Here is a 20,754-nt window from a genome sequence, read left to right on the forward strand (position 1 = left end):
CTGTATCTTTAGACCAAAAGCCACAGAGATAATCTTCCTATAGCACTTCTTTGGTCATAAAGAGCCTGTAGCCAGCTTGTCCACTCAATGAAGTCTAGATTTCTTGACATTTAAAGCTTTACACGGTTCTGTCCTGGTTTGCCTTTGCACTATTTTCTTGATACTTTCAATTATGTCCATTTTTGTAGCCGAACATTTCTCACATGCTTACTTGGTGTTTCCTTAATGCTGTTATCTAAGGAATGTTATTCCTTTCTCCATTTCTGCCTTTTAAAATTCTACCCATCCTTGAGGGCCTAGATCATGTTATTGAACCACTTCTTGGTTATAATACATATCACCTAATATAATTATGTACTGTTAGCCCTTCATATCCTTAGGTTCCAAATCTGTGGATTCAACCAACACAGATTGAAAATATTTGAAAAAAAAAAATTGCATCTATACTGAACACGTACAGACTTTCTTGTCACATTTCTTAATACAATATAACTATTTACACAGCATTTACATTATATTAGGTATGATAAGTAATCTAGAGATGATTTAAAGTACACCAGAGGGTGTTGTAGGTTATAAGCAAGTACTACACCGTTTTATATCAGGCTTGAGCATTAGAAAATTTTGGTATCCACAGAAAGTCCTGGAACCAATCCCCCATGCATACCAAGGGACAACTGCATATATATTTTTACTCCTGCAGGATTTTAGGTTCCATAGGATAGGAACTGCCTTTTAATTATTTTTGTGTTCTTGTGGTAACTCAAATGTAGTAGGTGTCCCATAAATAGTTGTCACATAAATTAATGAATTTTAACAATAATCTTCCTGGAAGGATTATGTGAGGCTAGTGGGCTACTATTATTAATCTTAATTTAAGATGAAGATGATCTCTAGAAAATGTGTCATTTTCATTACACAGGGTAATCCAAAGACAAAAATCTAGTCTTATCGTTTTTTAGTTAATTTAAGTTTCCAGTATGTAAGACTTGATTATTCCACAGAGGGCGAGCTGAAGCAGGGTGAGGCATCGCCTCACCCAGGAAGCAAAAGGGGTCAGGGAGCTCCCTCCCCTAGCCAAGGGAAGCCATGAGAGACTGTGCCATGAGGAACGGTGCATTCCGGCCCAGATACCACACTTTTCCCACAGTCTTCACAACCCGCAGACCAGGAGATTCCCTGGGGTGCCGACACCACCAGGGCCCTGGGATTCAAGCACAAAACTGGGCAGGCATTTGGGCAGACACTGAGCTAGCTGCAAGAGTTTTGTTTTCATACTCCAGTGGCTCCTGGAACACCAGCAAGACAGAACTGTTCACTCCCCTGGAAAGGGGGCTGAAGTCAGGGAGCCAAGTGGTCTAGCTCAGCGGATCCCATCTCCACAGAGCTCAGCAAGCTAAGATCCACTGGCTTGAAGTTCTCGCTGCCAGTACAGCAGTCTGAAGTCCACCTGGGGACTCAAGCTTGATGGGGGAGGGGCGTCTGCCATTACTGAGGCTTGAGTAGGTAGTTTTCCCCGAACAGTGTAAACAAAGCCACCAGGAAGGTGGAACTGGGCAGAGCCCACCGCAGCTCAGCAAAGCCATTGTAGCCAGACTACCTCTCTAGATTCATCCTCCCTGGGCAGGGCATCTCTGAAAGAAAGGCTGCAGCCCCAGTCAGGGGCTTATAGATAAAACTCCCATCTTCCTGAGACAGAGCACCTGGGGGAAGGGGCAGGTGTGGGCACAGCTTCAGCAGACTTAAATGTTCCTGCCTGCTGGCTCTAAAGAGAGCAGTGGATCTCCCAGCATAGCTCCTGAGCTCTGCTAAGGGACACATTGCCTCCTCAAGTGAGTCCCTAACCCCCGTGCCTCCTGACTGGCAGACACCTTCCAGCAGGGGTCGACAGACACCTCATACAGGAGAGCTCCAGCTGGCATCTGGTGGGTGCCCCTCTGGGACAAAGCTTCCAGAGGAAAGAACAGGCAGCAATCTTTGCTATTCTGCAAACAGGGTCTGGAGTGGACCTCCAGCAAACTCCAGCAGACCTGCTGCAGAGGGGCCTGACTATTAGAAGGAAAGTAAAAGAAAGGAATAGCATCAACATCAAGAAAAAGGATGTCCACACAGAAACCCCATCCGAAGGTCACCAAGATCAAAAGCCAAAGGTAGATAAATCCATGAAGATGAGGAAAAACCAGCACAAAAAGGCTGAAAATTCCAAAAACCTCCTGCAAAGGATCACAACTCCTTGCCAGCAAGTGAACAAATCTGAACGGAGAATGAGTTTGATGAATTGACAGAAGTAGGCTTCAGAAGGTGGGTAATAACAAACTCCTCTGAGTCAAAGGAGCATGTTCTAACCCAATGCAAGGAAGCTAAGAACCTTGAAAAAAGGTTAGAGGAATTGCTAACTAGAATAACCAGTTTAGAGAAGGACATAAATGACCTGATGGAGCTGAAAAACACAGCACAAGAACTTCGTGAAGCATACGCAAGTATCAACAGCCAAATCAATCAAGCAGAAGAAAGGATCTCAGGGATTGAAGATCAACTTAATGAAATAAAGTGTGAAGACAAGATTAGAGAGACAAGAATGAAAATGAACAAACAAAGCCTCCAAGAAATATGGGACTATGTGAAAAGTCCAAACCTTTGTTTGATTGGTGTACCTGAAAGTGAGGGGGAATATGGATCCAAGTTGGAAAACACTCTTCAGGATATTATCCAGGAGAACTTCCCCAACCTAGCAAGACAGGCCAACATTCAAATTCAGGAAATACAGAGAAAACCACTAAGATACTCCTTGAGAAGAGCAAACCCAAGACACATAATTGTCAGATTCACCAAGGTAGAAATGAAGGAAAAAATGTTAAGGGCAGCAAGAGAGAAAGGTCGGGTTACCCACAAAGGGAAGCCTGTCAGACTAATAGCAAATCTCTTCAGAAACTCGACAAGCCAGAAGAGAGTGGGGGCCAATATTCAACATTCTTAAAGGAAAGAATTTTCAACCCAGAATTTCATATCCAACCAAACTGAGCTTCATAAGCAAAGGAGAAATAAAATCCTTTACAGACAAGCAAATGCCGAGAGATTTCGTCACCACCAGGCCTGCCTTACAAGAGCTCCTGAAGGAAGCCCTAAATATGGAAAGGAAAAACCAGTACCAGCCACTGCAAAAACATGCCAAATTGTAAAGATCATCAACTCTATGAAGAGACTGCATCAACTAACAGGCAAAATAACCAGCTAGCATCATAATGACAGGATCGAATTCACACGTAACAGTCTTAATCTTAAATGTAAATGGGCTAAATGCCCCAATTAAAAGACACAGACAGGCAAATTGGATAAAGAGTCGAGACCCATTGGTGTGCTGTATTTAGGAGACCCATCTCACATGCAGAGACATACATAGGCTCAAAATAAAGGGATGGAGGAAGATTTGCCAAGCAAATGGAAAGCAAAAAAAAAAGCAGGAGTTGCAATCCTAGTCTCTGATAAAACAGACTTTAAACCAACAAAGATCAAAAAAGACAAGAAGGCCATTACATAATGGTAAAGGGATCAGTGCAACCAGAAGAGCTAACTATCCTAAATATATATATGCACACAATACAGGAGCACCAAGATTTATAAAGCAAGTTCTTAGAGACCTATAAAGAGACTTAGACTCCCACACAATAATAATGGGTAATAATAATTAACACCCCACTGTCAAGATTAGATCAATGAGACAGAAAACTAACAAGGATGTTCAGGATTTGAACTTAGCTCTGCACCAAGCTGACCTAATAGACATCTACAGAACTCTCCACCCCAAATCCACACAATATACATTCTTCTCAGCACCACATCACACTTATTCTAAAACTGACCACATAATTGGAAGTAAAACACAGCAAATGTAAAAGAACAGAAATTATAACAATCTCTCAGGCCACAGTGCAATCAAATTAGAACTCAGGATTAAGAAACTCACTCAAAACCACACAACTACATGGAAACTGAACAACCTGCTCCTGAATGAGTACTGGGTAAATAATGAAATGAAGGCTGAAATAAAGATGTTCTTTGAAATCAATGAGAACAAAGACACAACATACCAGAATCTTTGGGACACATTTAAAGCAGTATGTAGAGGGAAATTTATAGCACTAAATGCCCACATGAGAAAGTGGGAAAGATCTAAAATTGACACCCTAATATCACAATTAAAAGAACTAGAGAAGCAAGAGCAAACAAATTCAGAAGCTAGTGGAAGACAAGAAATAACTAAGATCAGAGCAGAGCTGAAGGAGATAGAGACAAAAATAAACCCTTCAAAAAAATCAATCAGTTCAGGAGCTGGTTTTTTGAAAAGATGAACAAAATAGACCACTAGCTAGACTGTTAAAGAAGAAAAGAGAGAAGAATCAAATAGACACAATAAAAAAATGATAAAGGGGATATCACCATTGATCCCACAGAAATACAAACTACCATCAGAGAATACTGTAAACACCTCTATGCAAGTAAACTCGAAAATCTAGAAGAAATGGGTAAACTCCTGGACACATACACCCCCCAAAGACTAAACAAGGAAGAAGTGGAATCCCTGAATAGACCAATAACAAGTTCTAAAATTGAGGCGGTAATTGATAGCCTAACAACCAAAAAAAGCCCAGGACCAGATGGATTCACAGCCGAATTCTACCAGAGGTACAAAGAGGAGCTGTTAGCATTCCTTCTGAAAGTATTCCAAACAACAGAAAAAGATGGACTCCTCCCTAACTCATTTTATGAGGCCAGCATCATCCTGATACCAAAACCTGGCAGAAGTACAACAAAAAAAGAAAATTTCAGGCCAGTATCCCTGATGAACATTGATGCGAAAATCCTTAATAAAATAACTGGCAAACTGAATTCAGCAGCACATCCAAAAGTTTATCCACCACGATCAAGTCTGCTTCATCCCTGGGATGCAAGGCTGGTTCAACATACGTAAATCAATAAACGTAATCTATCACATAAACAGAACCAATGACAAAAACGACATGATTATCTCAATAGATGCAGAAAAGGCCTTCAATAAAGTTGAAGGCCTTCGTGCTAAAAACTTTCAATAAACTAGATATTGATGGAACATATCTTAAAATAATAAGAGCTGTTTATAACAAACCCACAGCCAATATCATACTGAATGGGCAAAAGCTGGAAGCATTACCTTTGAAAACCAGCAGAAGACAAGGATGCCCTCTCTCACCATTCCTACTCAACACAGTATTGGAAGTTCTGGCCAGGGCAGTCAGGCAAGAGAAAGAAATAAAGAGTTTTCAAATAGGAAGAGAGGAAGTCAAATTGTCTCTGTTTGCACATGACATGATTGTACATTTAGAAAACCCCATCGTCTCAGCCCAAAATCTCCTTAAGCGGATAAGCAACTTCAGCAAAGTCTCAGGATACAAAATCAGTGTGCAAAAATCACAGGCATTCCTATACACCAATAATAGGCAAACAGAGAGCCAAATCATGAGTGAACTCCCGTTCACAATTGCTACAAAGAGAATAAAATACCTAGGAATCCAACTTATGAGGGATGTGAAAGACCTCTTCAAGGAGAACTACAAACCACTGCTCAAGGAAATAAGAGAGGACACAAACAAATGGAAAAACATTCCATGCTCATGGATAGGAAGAATCAGTATTGTGAAAATGGCCATACTGTCCAAAGTAATTTATAGATTCAATGCTATCCCCATCAAGCTACCATTGACTTTCTTCACAGAATTAGAAAAACTACTTTAAATTTCATATGGAACCAAAAAAGAGCCCATATAGCCAAAACAATCCTAAACAAAAAGAACAGAGCTGGAGGCATCATGCTGCCTGACTTCAAACTATACTACAAATCTACAGTAATCAAAACAGCAAGGTACTGGTACCAAAACAGATATATAGACCAATGGAACAGAACAGAGGCCTCAGAAATAATACCACACATCTACAACCATCTGATCTTTGACAAACCGGGCAAAAACAAGCAATGGGGAAAGGATTCCCTATTTAATAAAATGTGTTGGGAATACTGGCTAGCCACATGCAGAAAACTGAAACTGGACCCTTTCCTTACACCTTATGCAAAAATTAACTCAAGATGGATTAAAGACTTAAATGTAAAACCTAAAACCATAAAAACCCTAGAGGAAAACCTAGTCAGTACCATTCAGGACATAGGCATGGGCAAAGACTTCATGACCAAACACCAAAAGCTATGGTAACAAAAGCCAAAATTGACAAACGAGATCTAATTAAACTGAAGAGCTTCTTCTGTACAGCAAAAGAAACTATAATCAGAGTAAACAGGCAGCCTGTAGAAAGGGAGAAAATTTTTGCAATCTATCCATCTGACAAAGGGCTAATATCCAGAATCTACAAAGAACTTAAACAAATTTACAAAAAAAAAAAAAAAAAAACCCAACCCCATCAAAAAGTGGGCGAAGGATCTGAACAGACACTTCTCAAAAGAAGACATTTATGTGGCCAACAAACATATAAAAAAAGCTTATCCTTGGTCATTAGAGAAATGCAAATCAAAACCACAATCAGCTACCATCTCACGCCAGTTAGAATGGCGGTCATTAAAAAGTCAGGCAACCACAGATGCTGGAGAGATGTGGAGAAATAGGAACGCTTTTACACTGTTGGTGGTAGTGTAAATTAGTTCAACCATTGTGGAAGAAAGTGTGGCAATTCCTCAAGGATCTAGAACCACAAATACCATTTGACCCAGCAATCCCATTACTGGGTATATAGCCAAAGGATTATAAATCATTGTTAGGACACATGCACATGTATGTTTATTGCAGCACTATTCACAGTAGCAAAGACTTGGAACCAACCCAGATGCCCATCAATGATAGACTGGATAAAGAAAATGTGGTGCATATACACCATGGAATAGTGTGCAACCATAAAAAAGGATGAGTTCATGTCCTTTGCAGGGACATGGATGAAGCTGGAAACCATCATTCTCAGCAGATTAACACAGGAACAGAAAACCAAACACCACGTGTTCTCACTTACAAGTGGGAGTTGAACAATGAGAACACATAGACACAGGGAGGGGAACATCACACACTGGGGCCTGTGAAGGGATGGGAAGCTAGGGGAGGGATAGCATTAGGAGAAATACCTAATATAGATGATGGGTTGATGGGTGCAGCAAACCACCACGGCACGTGTATACCTATGTAACAAACCTACATGTTCAGCACGTGTATCCCAGAACTTAAAGTCTAATTAAAAAAAAAAAAAAAAAAAAAGTAGAGAAAAAAAGCTTCAGAAGAAGCAAACTATTTGAAAACATGATACATAGTCCACACACCAAGATTATGTACTTTACACGTAAATAACCTCCATAGCCATTTCTGGGGCCTGCTTGGTCCTTATTTTAGGCAGAACCTTAATGAGCTTTATTATTGCAGTTTAATAAATAAGGACACTTTTAAGAAATTGATATACTGCACAGAGGCAGAAATATGTGCCAGTGGAATTAAGTTATCAAATGAGGAAATGAACAAAACATAAAACTATAAAACTTAAATACAAAGCAAGTGATGCCAGGAGTAGAAGGAACTTAATTCACAGGCGAATAGTACTAACTTAGAGTCCCTAAGAGCATTGTATTGCAGGACAGGGTAACACTTCTGCTATTTCAGTGGTGAAGTTAATAACTTATCAAGAGAAGTTTATGAACTACCTTAACGGGACTCCTGAAAGGCAATATCAGAAGTTCTGCCTTTCTGGTAATGGCTCCCTTAACTGTTTTTTTTTTTTTTTTTTTTTTTTTTTTTTGGGTGAGACAGAGTCTCGCTCTGTTGCTCAGGCTGGAGTGCAGTGGCACACGATCTTGGCTCACTGCAAGCTCCACCTCCCGGGTTCACACGATTCTCCTGCCTCAGCCTCCCAAGTAGCTGGGACTACAGGCGCCCGCCACCACGCCTGGCTAAGTTTTTGTGTTTTTAGTAGAGACAGGGTTTCACCATGTTGGCCAGGATGGTCTCGATCTCCTGACCTCATGATCCGCCTGCCTCGGCCTCCCAAAGTGCTGGGATTACAGGTGTGAGCCACCGCGCCCGGCCCCTTAACTGTTTTTTTATAGAATGTGGGCTGTTACGGTAATGAGAGGGTGCCTAACAGGGAAGGAATTGTAGATCACATAGCGTGGGGAAAGAGCCTATATCGACTTTGGGAAAAGTTTCAGGTTACTCCTTTGATCTGTGCTTGCTGTTTCATTTTGCCTTTATGATGGCATGCAGCAGTGAGGTCGGTGTGTTTTTCAGATATTCTTCAAATCAATCTGATCTCAGACTTCTTGCTGCTCTCCTGGGGACAACAGTCAAAAGGGATGGGCAGGGGAGTGTGAGAAACTGTAAGATGGGGGGACCTAAGAGATTTATATGAGAATGAAGAGATATAGTAAGAACTGGAGAGAAAGGAGATTGTGATCACATACTGTTTTGTATGTTTGTAGACACATAAGTGTTTGTCGAATGAATGGTCTGTGTTATTTAAGAGCTTAAAGTTGCTTTGAGCTTAAAGTGAAGCTGTATTATTGTTTAAGAGCTTAAAGTTGGAATAGTTCTGGGTTCAGAGTGAGACCACAGACTTAGGTTGCAAAAAGTAGAGAGGAAGCAAAGGTTGTAGGAATTGAGAAAGTCACAGAACCCTAATAGCTTCGTGGTGTAAAGAGAGGGAGAAAGAAATGTAGCATTCTATTAGTGCTAAAAGAACACATATATTTCTGATCATATCATTCATTTAACAAATAACTTTTAGAGCATCAACCCATGTGCTAGGTACTATTCCAGGTCCTGGTGGAAAAAACAATAAACAAAACATTTATTGTGGGCTTTATATTCTGGTAAGGAAGACACACAATATAAAATATCAGATACAGTTTCCTTTCTCTGCAGCCCTTCTCAATTGTGTCTCTGTTCAATAAAGGAAGAAAAAAAAAATACATGTCTTTGCCTACTTAGAAATTAGGTGGCATCTGTGGTTAAGTGGTCAGACTATGCTACTGCCTCATTTAATTATATTTTATTGCCTTACCTGTATTTTAATTTTTATGAACACTGACAAATTTGAATTATATTTTATCTTTTTTTCCTTTTCACAACGTACTGATTTTATTTTACATCACAACCAGTGTACCCTATTAGTGTGAAATCTGACCTCTACACGATGGCCATTTCTTAGCACCTAAGCCTCTGGAGACTTAGCAAATAGTTTTGAAGTCTGTTGCCTTCCTCTGAAGTTACTGGCTGCTTGAGGTAGTGGAGTTCACCATGCTCTTGGTTCTTGTCTGGCTTTTTTTTTCCTCCCTCTTCTGTCTACATCTTAGGTTTGGGGTTTTTTGTTTTGTTTTGTTTTGTTTTGTTTAATTGTGGTAAAACACATATAGCATAAAATTACCATCTTAACCTTTTTTAAGTATACAGTTTAATGGCATTAGGTACATTTACAGCATTGCACTACCAGCTCTACCCTCCATCCACAGAACTCTTCATCTTGCTGAAAACTGAAGCTCTGAACCTGTTAAATAATAGCTCTCCATTTTCCTCTCCCCTAAGCTTATCTTTGTATTTTAAATGTTTTTACTCATCAGAAAAGTAGTTTTAATTTCATAAATAATTTAGCCGTTTATTTTTAATCAAATATCTTGTCATAAACAACAACAACAAAAAAGACACTAGAAGACGTATGACTTCTATACCCACAAAGTAGATAAGAACATGGAATCTGAAGCCAAGTTGCCCAAGTGCAAATACTAGCTCCCTCACTTTCTACCTATATGACCCTGGGCAAGTTATTTAACATCTCTATGCCTCAGTTTCTCCATCTGAAAAATTGAAATAATAATAGTATGTAGCATTGTTCCAAGGATCAAATAGTTCATATATGTCCCTTGAGAAACTTAACAGTTAAATTATAGAGTAAGACATGTGCATCTGGAAAATTAACATTTCAGTGTTACAAATATCCAACAAGTGATACAGAATAAATGCAGTAGAAATTATAGGAGAGAGAGATCACTGAGATTGTAGTACCTAGGGAAAAATTCATGGAGGAACAGTCAAACGGTATCTTCCACAGACTCCTAGCCCCACACTTCCACCGGTGTTTGCACATCTGCAGTTACATGCTCTGCTTTCTCATCCAACCCACAAACTCTGCTTCCTCATCTGTAACACAAACTTTCCTGCTCCTGTCCAGACCCGGTTCCCCCACTGGGATACTGGAACCCATCCCATTTTGCCTGTGTAAGGACACATTACTCTAGCATTTTTCTTTTCTCTCTTCTGCATTATCAATTTCTTGTTCTCTGCTGGATTATTTTCATTAGTATCTTGAGCCTTTTGTAATTTCACTCCTGAAAACAACAAAACATCAAAGTTTCTTGACTTCACTTCTCCTATGAGCCACCACCCTATTTCTGTATTCCCCTTTGCAGCAGAACATTTTTAAATTGTGCAGTTAGCTCTAATTCTTCTCCTTACTTTCTCACTTAAACCCACTGCAGTTGGGCTTTGACCCTATGACTATACCAAAACTGCTCTCTTCAAGGTCACAGTAATGTCTACATTGCTAAATCCAGTGGTCAGATTCTTAGTCTTCCTCTTATTTGACCTATCAGCAGCATTTGACACAGTTAATCCTTCCTCCTTGACATGCTTCACCAAACTTCCAGACTCTGTACACTCTCTTAGTTTTCCTTCTACCTCGCTTGGTCATCCCTTCCCAATCTTTCCAGAATTGCAGACTAGTATATCTTAACAGTCTATTCAACATTTCCACTAAGTTGTCTTATAAACTCTTCAAACTCACAAGTGCAACACTTGAAACTCCAAATCTCTTCCCCTGAAAAAAACTTGTTCTACTCCACAGCCTTCCTCATCACATTGATGGAAGACTATTGTTCCCTAACTTCTTTTTCTCACTTCCCACATGGAATCATCAGCTAATCTTGTCTTGTTTCTCTACTTTTTTTTTTTTCTTTTTGAGGTGGAGTCTTGCTCTGTCGCCCAGGCTGGAGTGCAGTGGCACAGTCTCGGCTCGCTGCAGCCTCTGCCTCCCGGGTTCAAACGATTCTCTTGCCCCAGCCTCCCGAGCAGCTGGGACTATAGGTGCATGCCACCATGCCCAGCTAACTTTTGTATTTTTAGTAGAGATGGAATTTCACCATATTGGCCAAGCTGGTCTCGAACTCCTGACCTCATGATCCACCCATCTCAGTCTCCCAAAGTTCTGGGATTACAGGCGTGAGCCACTGCACCTGGCCTCTACTTTTAAATATATGCAGAATGTGGGTCACTTCTCACCATCTCCACTGCTGCCTCCCTGGTCTTAGCCGTGATCATCTCTTGCCTAGATTACTACAGTAGCTTTCTGAATGGTTTCCCTGCTTTTGTCTTTGCCTCCTTACGATCTCTTCTCAACTCATTAGCCAGAATAATCCTGTCAAATATAAGGTTACATCAGGAATTCTCAACCATAGTAATGTAAACATTTGAGGTAGGGTGATGTTTTTGTTGCCTTCTGTGTTGTAGGGTATTTAGCAGTATTCCTGGCCTCTCTACTTTCTAGATGTTAATAGTGCACCTCCCCCACTGCCCCAAGTTGTGACAACTGTAAATGTTTCCAGACCCTACCACATATCCTCTGGGAGTCAGAAACACTAGATTTTATCACTCTTCTGCCCAAAACTTTGTGATGATTTCCCATTCCACTGATAGTAAATGATGAACTCCAACTCCTTAATAGTAGCCTGTGTCGTGGTGCCTGACCTGACCACCCTATCACCCCTTCATTTCTTTGACTTCATCTGCTTCTGCCTTTGCTCCTTTATACTCATGCAGTCACACCAGCTTCCTTTCATTCCTTGGGTATAATCAGCCCCACTTCTACCTTAGGGGCTTTATTCTAACTGTTCCCTCTGCCTAGAACAAATCTTCCAGATTTCTACATAGTTAATTCCTCCACTTCCTTCAAGTTTCTGCTTAAGCTTTACTTTGCCAGTAAGGCCTACTCTGATCCCTGTATTTATTCTGTAACCTGCTCCTTTCTCACAACACTTCTAATAGCCCTTACCTGCTATGCCTTTTCCATAGTATTTATCACCTTGCAACATGCTAAGTAACTTACTTGTTGTGTTTGTCTGCCCAGTTAGTGTGGGTTCCCCACAAATATTTAATATATAATTCTAAGGTTTTTCCCTCTTTGAATTATCAGTTTGTTTTGCTGAAAAATAATGTTTTAAATGAGTGGAGGAGGTAAAGTTAGAGCTAGAATTGGAAGGATAGACAAGATTATTATAGATTAAAGGGAAGCAAAGTGAAGAAGAAAAATTGCATAAATAAAAGTACAGGGTATAGAAACGTATAGTCACTGTGAAGACAGGTTTTTTATTATACCAGCCTGACTGCAGTTGATGGTTCAGGATTTGTTGCAAAAGAACGATACAACTTAGAAGGTAGTTTGGAACCAGGTTGAATGAATATGAAGTACAAGCCTCTTGGAAATGGCTCCATTTTTTAAGATTTGTGCATTGGAGAGTGATAGAGGTGAAATGGATATTGTGACAGATACTGTGATTTGGCTCACTTAAAATCCATTTCAAACTTCTTCCAATGTTCCTTCCTGTAGGGTAGAAGTTAAAAAGCTATCAGCAGTTCCCAGATTCCCTTCAGGTAGGGTTCTAGATATTATTTAGTTCCCATCAATCATATATGCTTGCTGGAGACTTAAATTCAGAACTGAGTTAAATAGGGAGAAAGGGGTCTGAGGCATCCATTTTGCTGAAAACAAGGTGTTATGGTTCTAGACCCAGCATATTAAAAACAGTTAATTCATTTGGTCTTCTAGTCCCCTGTTAAAAGAGTCATGTCACACTCCAGTAAGTAAGGATAGTTTAATAATCTAATTAATGTTTGTAATTTAGCCTTATCTATACCCAGATAAGTGTGTTTTCTAGTATACCTATACCTACCAAGCACATGTATTTATAAAATAATTTGCTGTCCTTAAGCATAATAAAACTTTGCCTTCCTGAAAATCAGTATTTGCCTTTAAATTAGCACTTAACATTATGATCATTTTCTGTTTCCTGAGGAAGGTGTTAGCCATTTGTTATACCTTAGTAATTACCATATAAGTCTAAAAGAATAAGGGCCCTATTTTAGTGAGGGATTTCTAATTTTAAGATAAAGTCCTTTAATTTTTTAGGGTTTCCTGTGTGTCTTTGCAGCTCTAGTAAGGTTCAAAGAGGAGTAAGTCTTATTATTTAAAAAAATTTATCCCCACGGTATAATTCCTGTTTTTTGTTTTTTGGTTTTTTTTTAGTTTGTAATTTCTAAGCCTCAAAGCCGCAGATATTTTTCCTAGCTAGGAGTTAATATAGTAATATTCAGTATTTGTGTGCCTTGAAATGATCAGCTGTTAAAATTGTCCTGGTCATGGTCATAAGAATTTTACATCTAAATTCTAACATGTCATTGATTATCTGATTGAGTCTGGATCCAGTTGTTTTGTTTTCTATTTGGTCTTTCCACAACTTGTTTTCTCCTACTCCTAGTCATAATATAGAAAAGGAAATTGATTCCTGAACCTCTTGTATCTAAACCAAAATTACTCCATCAGGAAATGCACATAACACATAGGATAAATATCTAGTATCATAACTTAATAGGTTACTCTTTAGCTTGTCTAATCAGTGTTTTAAGATTTATATTGAATTGTATAACAAAAACTAATTCATTTTGTTTAGTGCTAATTTACATTTACCAGTATATTTAATAAGTTGTTTTCATGTTGATTCTCCAAATTTTTAAAATTTCTAATGGTGTAAAAACTCTTACTCTAACATTTTTATTTTATTTTATTTTTGAGACAGAATCTTGCTCTGTTGCCCAGGCTAGAGTACAATGGCGCTATCTTGGCTCACTGCAACCTCCACCTCCCAGGTTCAAGCAATTCTCCTGCCTCAGCCTCCCCAGTAGCTGGGATTACAGGCATGGGCCACCATGCCCAGCTAATTTTTGTATTTTTAGTAGAGACGGGGTTTTGCCATGTTGGCCAGGCTGTTCTCGAACTCCTGACCCTAGGTGATCCACCTGCCTCGGCCTCCCAAAGTGCTGGGATTAGAGGCATGAGCTACCATGCCCGCCCTACTCTTAACATTTTTAAAAGAATTGCTTATATTCTATGGAAGAAATTTTAATCTAATGTTCATTTTGTAGGTTATTGAAGACAATGGTGTTCGAAGAGTTGTCGTGGTCCCTCAGGCACCAGAGTTTCACCCTGGTGGTCACACAGTTCTCCACCGTTCTCCACATCCTCCTCTGCCTGGTTTCATTCCTGTCCCAACCATGATGCCCCCTCCACCACGTCATATGTACTCACCCGTGACTGGAGCTGGAGACATGACAACACAGTATATGCCACAGTATCAGTCTTCACAAGTCTATGGAGATGTAGGTAAGACATCTAAAAGTATTCCACTGTTATTGTGAGTTGGATATTCTTCGCTTGGATATAATAGATGCCATTATCATATCACATTAAAAAACAGCAAATGGTAATGATATAACAGGCATTTTTCTTTTACTCAAGTACTATATTAGGTGCTTCATCCTCATAATCACCCTTCAAGGCAGGTAAGTAAACAGAAAAATCGAAGAAGGGAAGTAACTTATATCATGCAGCACTACTTAGTGGTGCCACATTCAAATAAGAGGTCTTTTCCTCTGGCCTGCAATCTAGGCACTAAGAAAATTTTCAGCCAGGAATAACCATGTCATTGTTAAATCCTATCGGCTGTGATGCCACTACACAAAGTTGCTAAGCTCTGTGAGGGATTGAAAAAACAGGATAAGCCATAACCTCTGCCCTCAGGGAGTTAATAAATTTGGGGAAAGTTAATAAATAAAGTTAATAAATATGTAGGCTACCAAACATAAACACAAAATAATACCTTATTATGTCCCATAGCTTTAAACACTGCCTTAAACAGTGCCAGACTTATTCCTGACTGCCTTCCTGATAACTTCACATGGATGTCTCTTGCATTTCAGAATATTTCTAAACAGAAATGTCAAATGTGGACCCCCACGACTTGCTTTTTTTCCATCCCTTCATCTCAGTAGGTGGTCCACTGGTCACTTAGTTTGCTCAGATGAAAGCCAGATGGTCAAATTTGATTTCTCCTTTTCCAACCCTTACATCAATTAGTATCAGTTTTATTTTCAGAATTTTCTGAAATTTTTTTACTACTTTCCCACTGCCACTCAAATCCATCCACCATCAGCTCTTGCCAGGACAACTGCAACAATGGCCTTCCAGTTGGTTTTGTTTCCATTCTTGTCCCCAATAATCAATTCTCAGCCACAGTAATTATTTTCAAATATTAATCAGACTGTTCTGTTTAAACTATTTCAGTGATTCCCATTGCAATTAGAATAAAATCCTAAACCCTTCCCCTAGACTAGGGTTTCTCAAACATGTCACTATTGATGTTTTAGGACAGATAAGTCTTCATTGTAGAGGACAAAACTCTGCATTGTAGGATGTTTAAAGGCATCCTTGGCCTCTACCCACTAACTGCCATTGTGTAGCACGGTTGTAGCACACCACTCCAACACAGCATTTTAAATATTCTGACATCTAAAAATATCTCCAGACATTTCCAAATGATCCCTAGGAACCAAAATTAGCTCTGGTTGCAAACTGCTCTTGCAGTGTTCTTGCCCTGTGGCCCCTGACTTCCTTGTCCCATTGCTTCCCCTTAGTCCCCTTATTTCTTCAGTTTTTCAAAACCTCCAAGTTCTTTCTTGCCTCGGTCCCTGTGTACATGGTGTTCTCTCTGCGTTTTCTGTGTATTTCCTTTAACCTTTAGATTTCAGTTTTCAGAGAGACCTTCCTGATCTTACCTTGTCAGTCTCTAGCACTGAACTTTGTTTGTATCTTTCACAGAACTTAACACAATTTCTTTTTTGTCATTGTGTATTTGTATGGCTGTCTCCCTTATTTGACTATCAACTCCCTAAGAACTAATCTGTTTTAATCACTATTGTTTCCCTGCACTTAGCATTGCCTGTCACTTATGCTCAGTACATTTGCAGAAGAAATAACTCCAAATACAAAATTGAAATTACACAACACAGCGTGTAAATAGTGGATATATTGTACATACCATATGTATTTGTCAAACTTATTTCTGTTGGCCAAGTAATGCAAATTGGTTCAGTAGCTCTGGGTAGTGCTTGAGATTCTGCATTTCTAACAAGCCCCTAGGAGATGTTCCTGCTGTGCTCCAAGGAACATACTTTTGAGTACCAAAAGTTTATACTGCAGATTAGTCTCATTCTATTTTTGTTTACTGCTAATTATGACTTAGTTTTAAAAATATTAATTTTTTCTTATAATCTGAGAAAACTATAAGAAAAAACTAATATTACAATTATTACTATTTTGCATTGTTAAAACCCCTTGTTATTCTGTAGGGATATGCATTAGAACACATGGATGTGATCTACATTGATGTGAAGGAAAGTGAAGGGCACAAATCCACAAATTAGCTACCCAGTGGTAAAAGGGAGGAGTCATATCGTGCTTGAGGTTATAAGCCAAAGATTCTACCACTAGATGCTAATTACTGACAGTACTAGTTTTCTAACCAATAACTATACCTCCATGATGCCCTTTCCATGCACAATTCCTATGGATTCTCAAAGTGGAATCTGATCCAGCATTTCACTGTTAGCAGTACCATTAGTGAGCCTGAACCTTGCTAGGCACTATGCTCACACATGTATTATCTCACTTAATCTTCAATAAATTCTGCAAAATTCAAATGAGGAAACTGAGGCTCAGAAATGTTAAGTAATTTCTGCAAGGCCACACTGCTAGTTAATTCCTCAGAATTTTAACCCTCTCAGATCTATTCAATGATTAAGTTCCTTCTCTTTCTACTATAATATATTCTTTTTTCTCCTCCATGGTGGCTTTATTATTTTGAATAATAGATAAAATAAAGCATTTTAAAATATGTACTAATTGATCTAATTGATTGCAGTTGCTATTTTTCTTAACTTTTTGTCGAGATATAATTTAGATAACAGTTCATCATTTTACACTTCAGTGGTTTTTAATATATTACTGTATTGTGCAACATATGCAATTCAGTGTTTTCTATATTCAGTATGTACTGTATTAACTACCACTGTCTAATTCCAGAACATTTCTATCATCCCAAAAAAGAAACTGTACGTATTAACAGTCAGTCCCAACTCTCTGTTCCTTCACATCCCATGATCTACTTTCTGTCTGTATGGGTTTGCCTGTTCTAGACTTCATATAAATATACATATAAGTATTTCATATGAAAATTTCATTAAAATGTTCATACAGTATGTAGACTGTGTCTAGTTTTTTTTCACTTAATGTCATGTTTTCAAAGTTCATGTTCTCACATATAATAGTAGTTCATTCCTTTTTATGGCTGCAATAATATTGCATTCTGTAGATACACAACATTTTATCACTCATTAGCTGATGGACCTTTGGGTTGTTTTCACTTTTTGTCTATGAATAATACTGCTGTGACCATTTGTGTACAAGTTTTTGTGTTGACATATTTTCACTTCTTCCAGGTATGTGCCTCAGAGTGGAATTGCTGGGTCATATGTTAATTCTATATTAATTTTCCACAGTGACTACACCATTTTACCTTCCTACCAGCAATGTATGAGGGTTCCAATTTCTTTGCCAAAACTTATTATTGTCTGTCTTTTGATTATAGGCATCCTGAATAAATTTCTCTCTCATTATGGTTTTGATTTGCTTTTCCCTAATGCTACTAATGTTGATCATCTTTTCATGTGCTTATTGGCCATTTGTATATTTTCTTTTCCTTTTTTTTTTTTTTTGAGATGGAGTTTCACTCTTATTGCCCAAGCTGGAGTGCAATGGCATGATCTTGGCTCACTGCAACCTCTGCCTCCCAGGTTCAAACAATTCTCCTGCCTCAGCCTCATGAGTAGCTGGGATTACAGGTGTGCGCCACCACGCCTGGCTAATTTTTTGTATTTTTAGTAGAGATGCGGTTTCATCATCTTGGCCAGGCCGGTCTTGAACTCCTGACCTTGTGATCCACCTGCCTCAGCCTCCCAAAGTGCTGGGATTACAGGCATGAGCCACTGCGCCCAGCCCCATTCATATATTTTCTTTGGAGAAATGTCTATTTGAATTCTTCACCCATTTTTTAAATGAGTGGGATATTTGTCTTTTTATTGTTGAAAGGTAAGAGTGTATATATTCTGGATACAATTTCCTTATCAGATATATGATTTCCTCCCTTGTTGTTTTTTCACTTTCCTTGTAGTATCCTTTGGTGCAGAAAAGTTTTTAATTCTGATGAAATCTAATTTTTTCTTTGATTGCTTGTGTTTTTGGTGTCTCGTCTAAGAAACTATTGCCAAATCCAAGGTCATAGAGACGTGTTTTCTTCTAAGAGTTCTATAGTTTAATCTCTTACATTTGGGTCATTGATTCATTTGAATTAATTTTTGTATATGGTGTGAGGTCCACGTTCATTCTAATGTTATTGTACATATCCTTGTAATTCTCATTTTAAAAATACTGTACTAATTTTCTTAAGGCACTGCTAAATTAAAACTTTTTACTGAGGCTTTTAAAAAATATTTTTCTCGTCACAAATTTTAAATTTAAAAAACTGGGGACAATTGAATTAATATTTATTGAGCACAATGACTTAATTATGTTCCTATGTGACTTTTATTAGAATGAGTAGATTCTTCTAAATCACAACCTTGAGTTTATAGTATCTGAAGATACATTATATGTAGATTGTTATTGTTAGACAGTCTAAATCATTTCTTTTGGCTAACTTTTTTTTCAGTGATGATTTGCTTTTTTGAGTCACAAGGGAATTTAGGCAGGCAGTGGTTTTCTTTTTACCTATTTTATGTGTTTAAGGTTCAAAAAGATGTGAAAAGTAATAGTTACTAAAGAGTAAAAGAAAAAGAACTGTGGACTGCTCAGTTCAAGTCTCATTCCTCACCTACAATAATCATAAGTTACCACCAAGCTATTTCTATGGAGATTAATAATTAGTTGAGAACAGAAGAAGAAATCTCTCTGTAAATTTACTTGAGAGATATATATATATAATTAGAATAAATCACAAAGCTTGGTTCTAATAGTTCATGGAGACACAAAGGTTGCTTTGTTATGCAAAATTCTTTTAAATATTTTATAAAAGTTTTATATGATAGATTTATTTTCTGTTCTTTTTTCATGGCATAAACTTATTTGGAGAAAGTGATCTTCTTAACATTTCGTTTTTATTTCCTCCTAGATGCTCACTCTACACATGGAAGGTCCAATTTTAGAGATGAACGATCTAGTAAAACATACGAACGTTTGCAGAAAAAATTGAAGGATCGCCAAGGAACACAGAAAGATAAAATGAGCAGTCCACCATCTTCACCCCAGAAATGCCCTTCTCCCATTAATGAACATAATGGACTTATAAAAGGACAAAATGCTGGTGGTATAAACACAGGATCAGCAAAAATCAAGTCTGGGAAGGGGAAGGGTGGTACACAAGTTGATACAGAAATTGAAGGTAACTGTTTGAAGTACTGAACTGTTCTCATTGATGCTACTATCGTGATTTAACCTACTAAAAGTATATTCTAACCTTTAAGTCATTTTGTCATGGTCCAAATAGACTGTTACAGGCTGCTGCTTTCGACAGTTTGGAAAGCCTCAATTAGTAATTTCATCTATATCATAAATTTTACTGACTGAAATTTCTATTTGATAGGAAAACTCAGATAACATTAATCCAGATTCCTTTCTTCTGATTCTGGGCCTTTGATAAGGCTATGCTGCTGGTTTTTAATCAAAACTTTTCTTTTTTGAGACAGGGTCTTGCTTTGTCACCCAGGCTGGAGTGGCACGATCATAGATCACTGCAGCTGGAAACTACAGGCATGCACCACCACACCCAGCTAATTTTTTAATTTTTAGTAGAGACAGGGTCTCGCTGTTTTGCCCATGCTGGTCTCGAACTCCTGGGCTCAAGCAGTCCTCCCATCTTGGCCTCTCAAAGTGCTGCAATTATAGGTCTGAGCCACCGTCCCCAACCTATCAAAACTTTTTATTTCTCCCACCTTCTTTTTGAGTAAAACCTTGATAGCAAATAGTTGTATCATTTACTAATCTCTCTATATACTCTATAATTAGGATAGAGTATTTTTCATTTCTTGCTTCAAAAGTTGTTTTCTCCTAAACTCTCCTTGTTACTCTTGGATCCTTCCCTAACCTCTGACTTCTACTCTGTGAACTTTGTTTTATTGGTTTTTGTTTGTTTGTTTGTTTGTTTTTGAGACCAAGTCTCGCTCTGTCACCCAGGCTGGAATGCAGTGGCGCAATATCAGCTCACTGCAACCTCTGCCTCCTGTGTTGAAGCGATTCTCATGCCTCAGCCTCCTGAGTAGCTGGGACTACAGGCGCATGCCACCATGCCCAACTACTTTTTGTATTTTTAGTAGAGACGGGGTTTCACCATCTTGGCCAGGCCAGTCTCCAACTCCTAGGCTCAAGCAATCCACCCACCATGACCTTCCAGTGTGCTGAGATTACAGGCATGAGCCTACTATATGGACTTTGAGCACTATTATTTGTATATACTTGAATCAATCT

The 20,754-nt window shown here is 38.6% G+C and overlaps 1 protein-coding gene across 3 annotated transcripts in view; it reads left to right on the top strand.

Annotated features, from left to right (window-relative positions):
- The window catches only part of FNDC3A (fibronectin type III domain containing 3A), a 224,862-nt gene that overhangs the window by 138,304 nt on the left and 65,804 nt on the right, over positions 1 to 20,754 (top strand). For all 3 annotated transcript variants that reach the window (XM_054445858.2, XM_054445860.2, XM_054445861.2), the window contains 2 exons: positions 14,265 to 14,502; positions 19,403 to 19,672. In XM_054445858.2, the coding sequence (XP_054301833.1) occupies positions 14,265 to 14,502; positions 19,403 to 19,672 (508 nt within the window). The remainder of the gene's footprint in view (positions 1 to 14,264; positions 14,503 to 19,402; positions 19,673 to 20,754) is intronic.

The sequence above is a fragment of the Pongo pygmaeus genome, chromosome 14 (assembly GCF_028885625.2).
Source record: "Pongo pygmaeus isolate AG05252 chromosome 14, NHGRI_mPonPyg2-v2.0_pri, whole genome shotgun sequence".
NCBI lineage: Eukaryota > Metazoa > Chordata > Mammalia > Primates > Hominidae > Pongo > Pongo pygmaeus.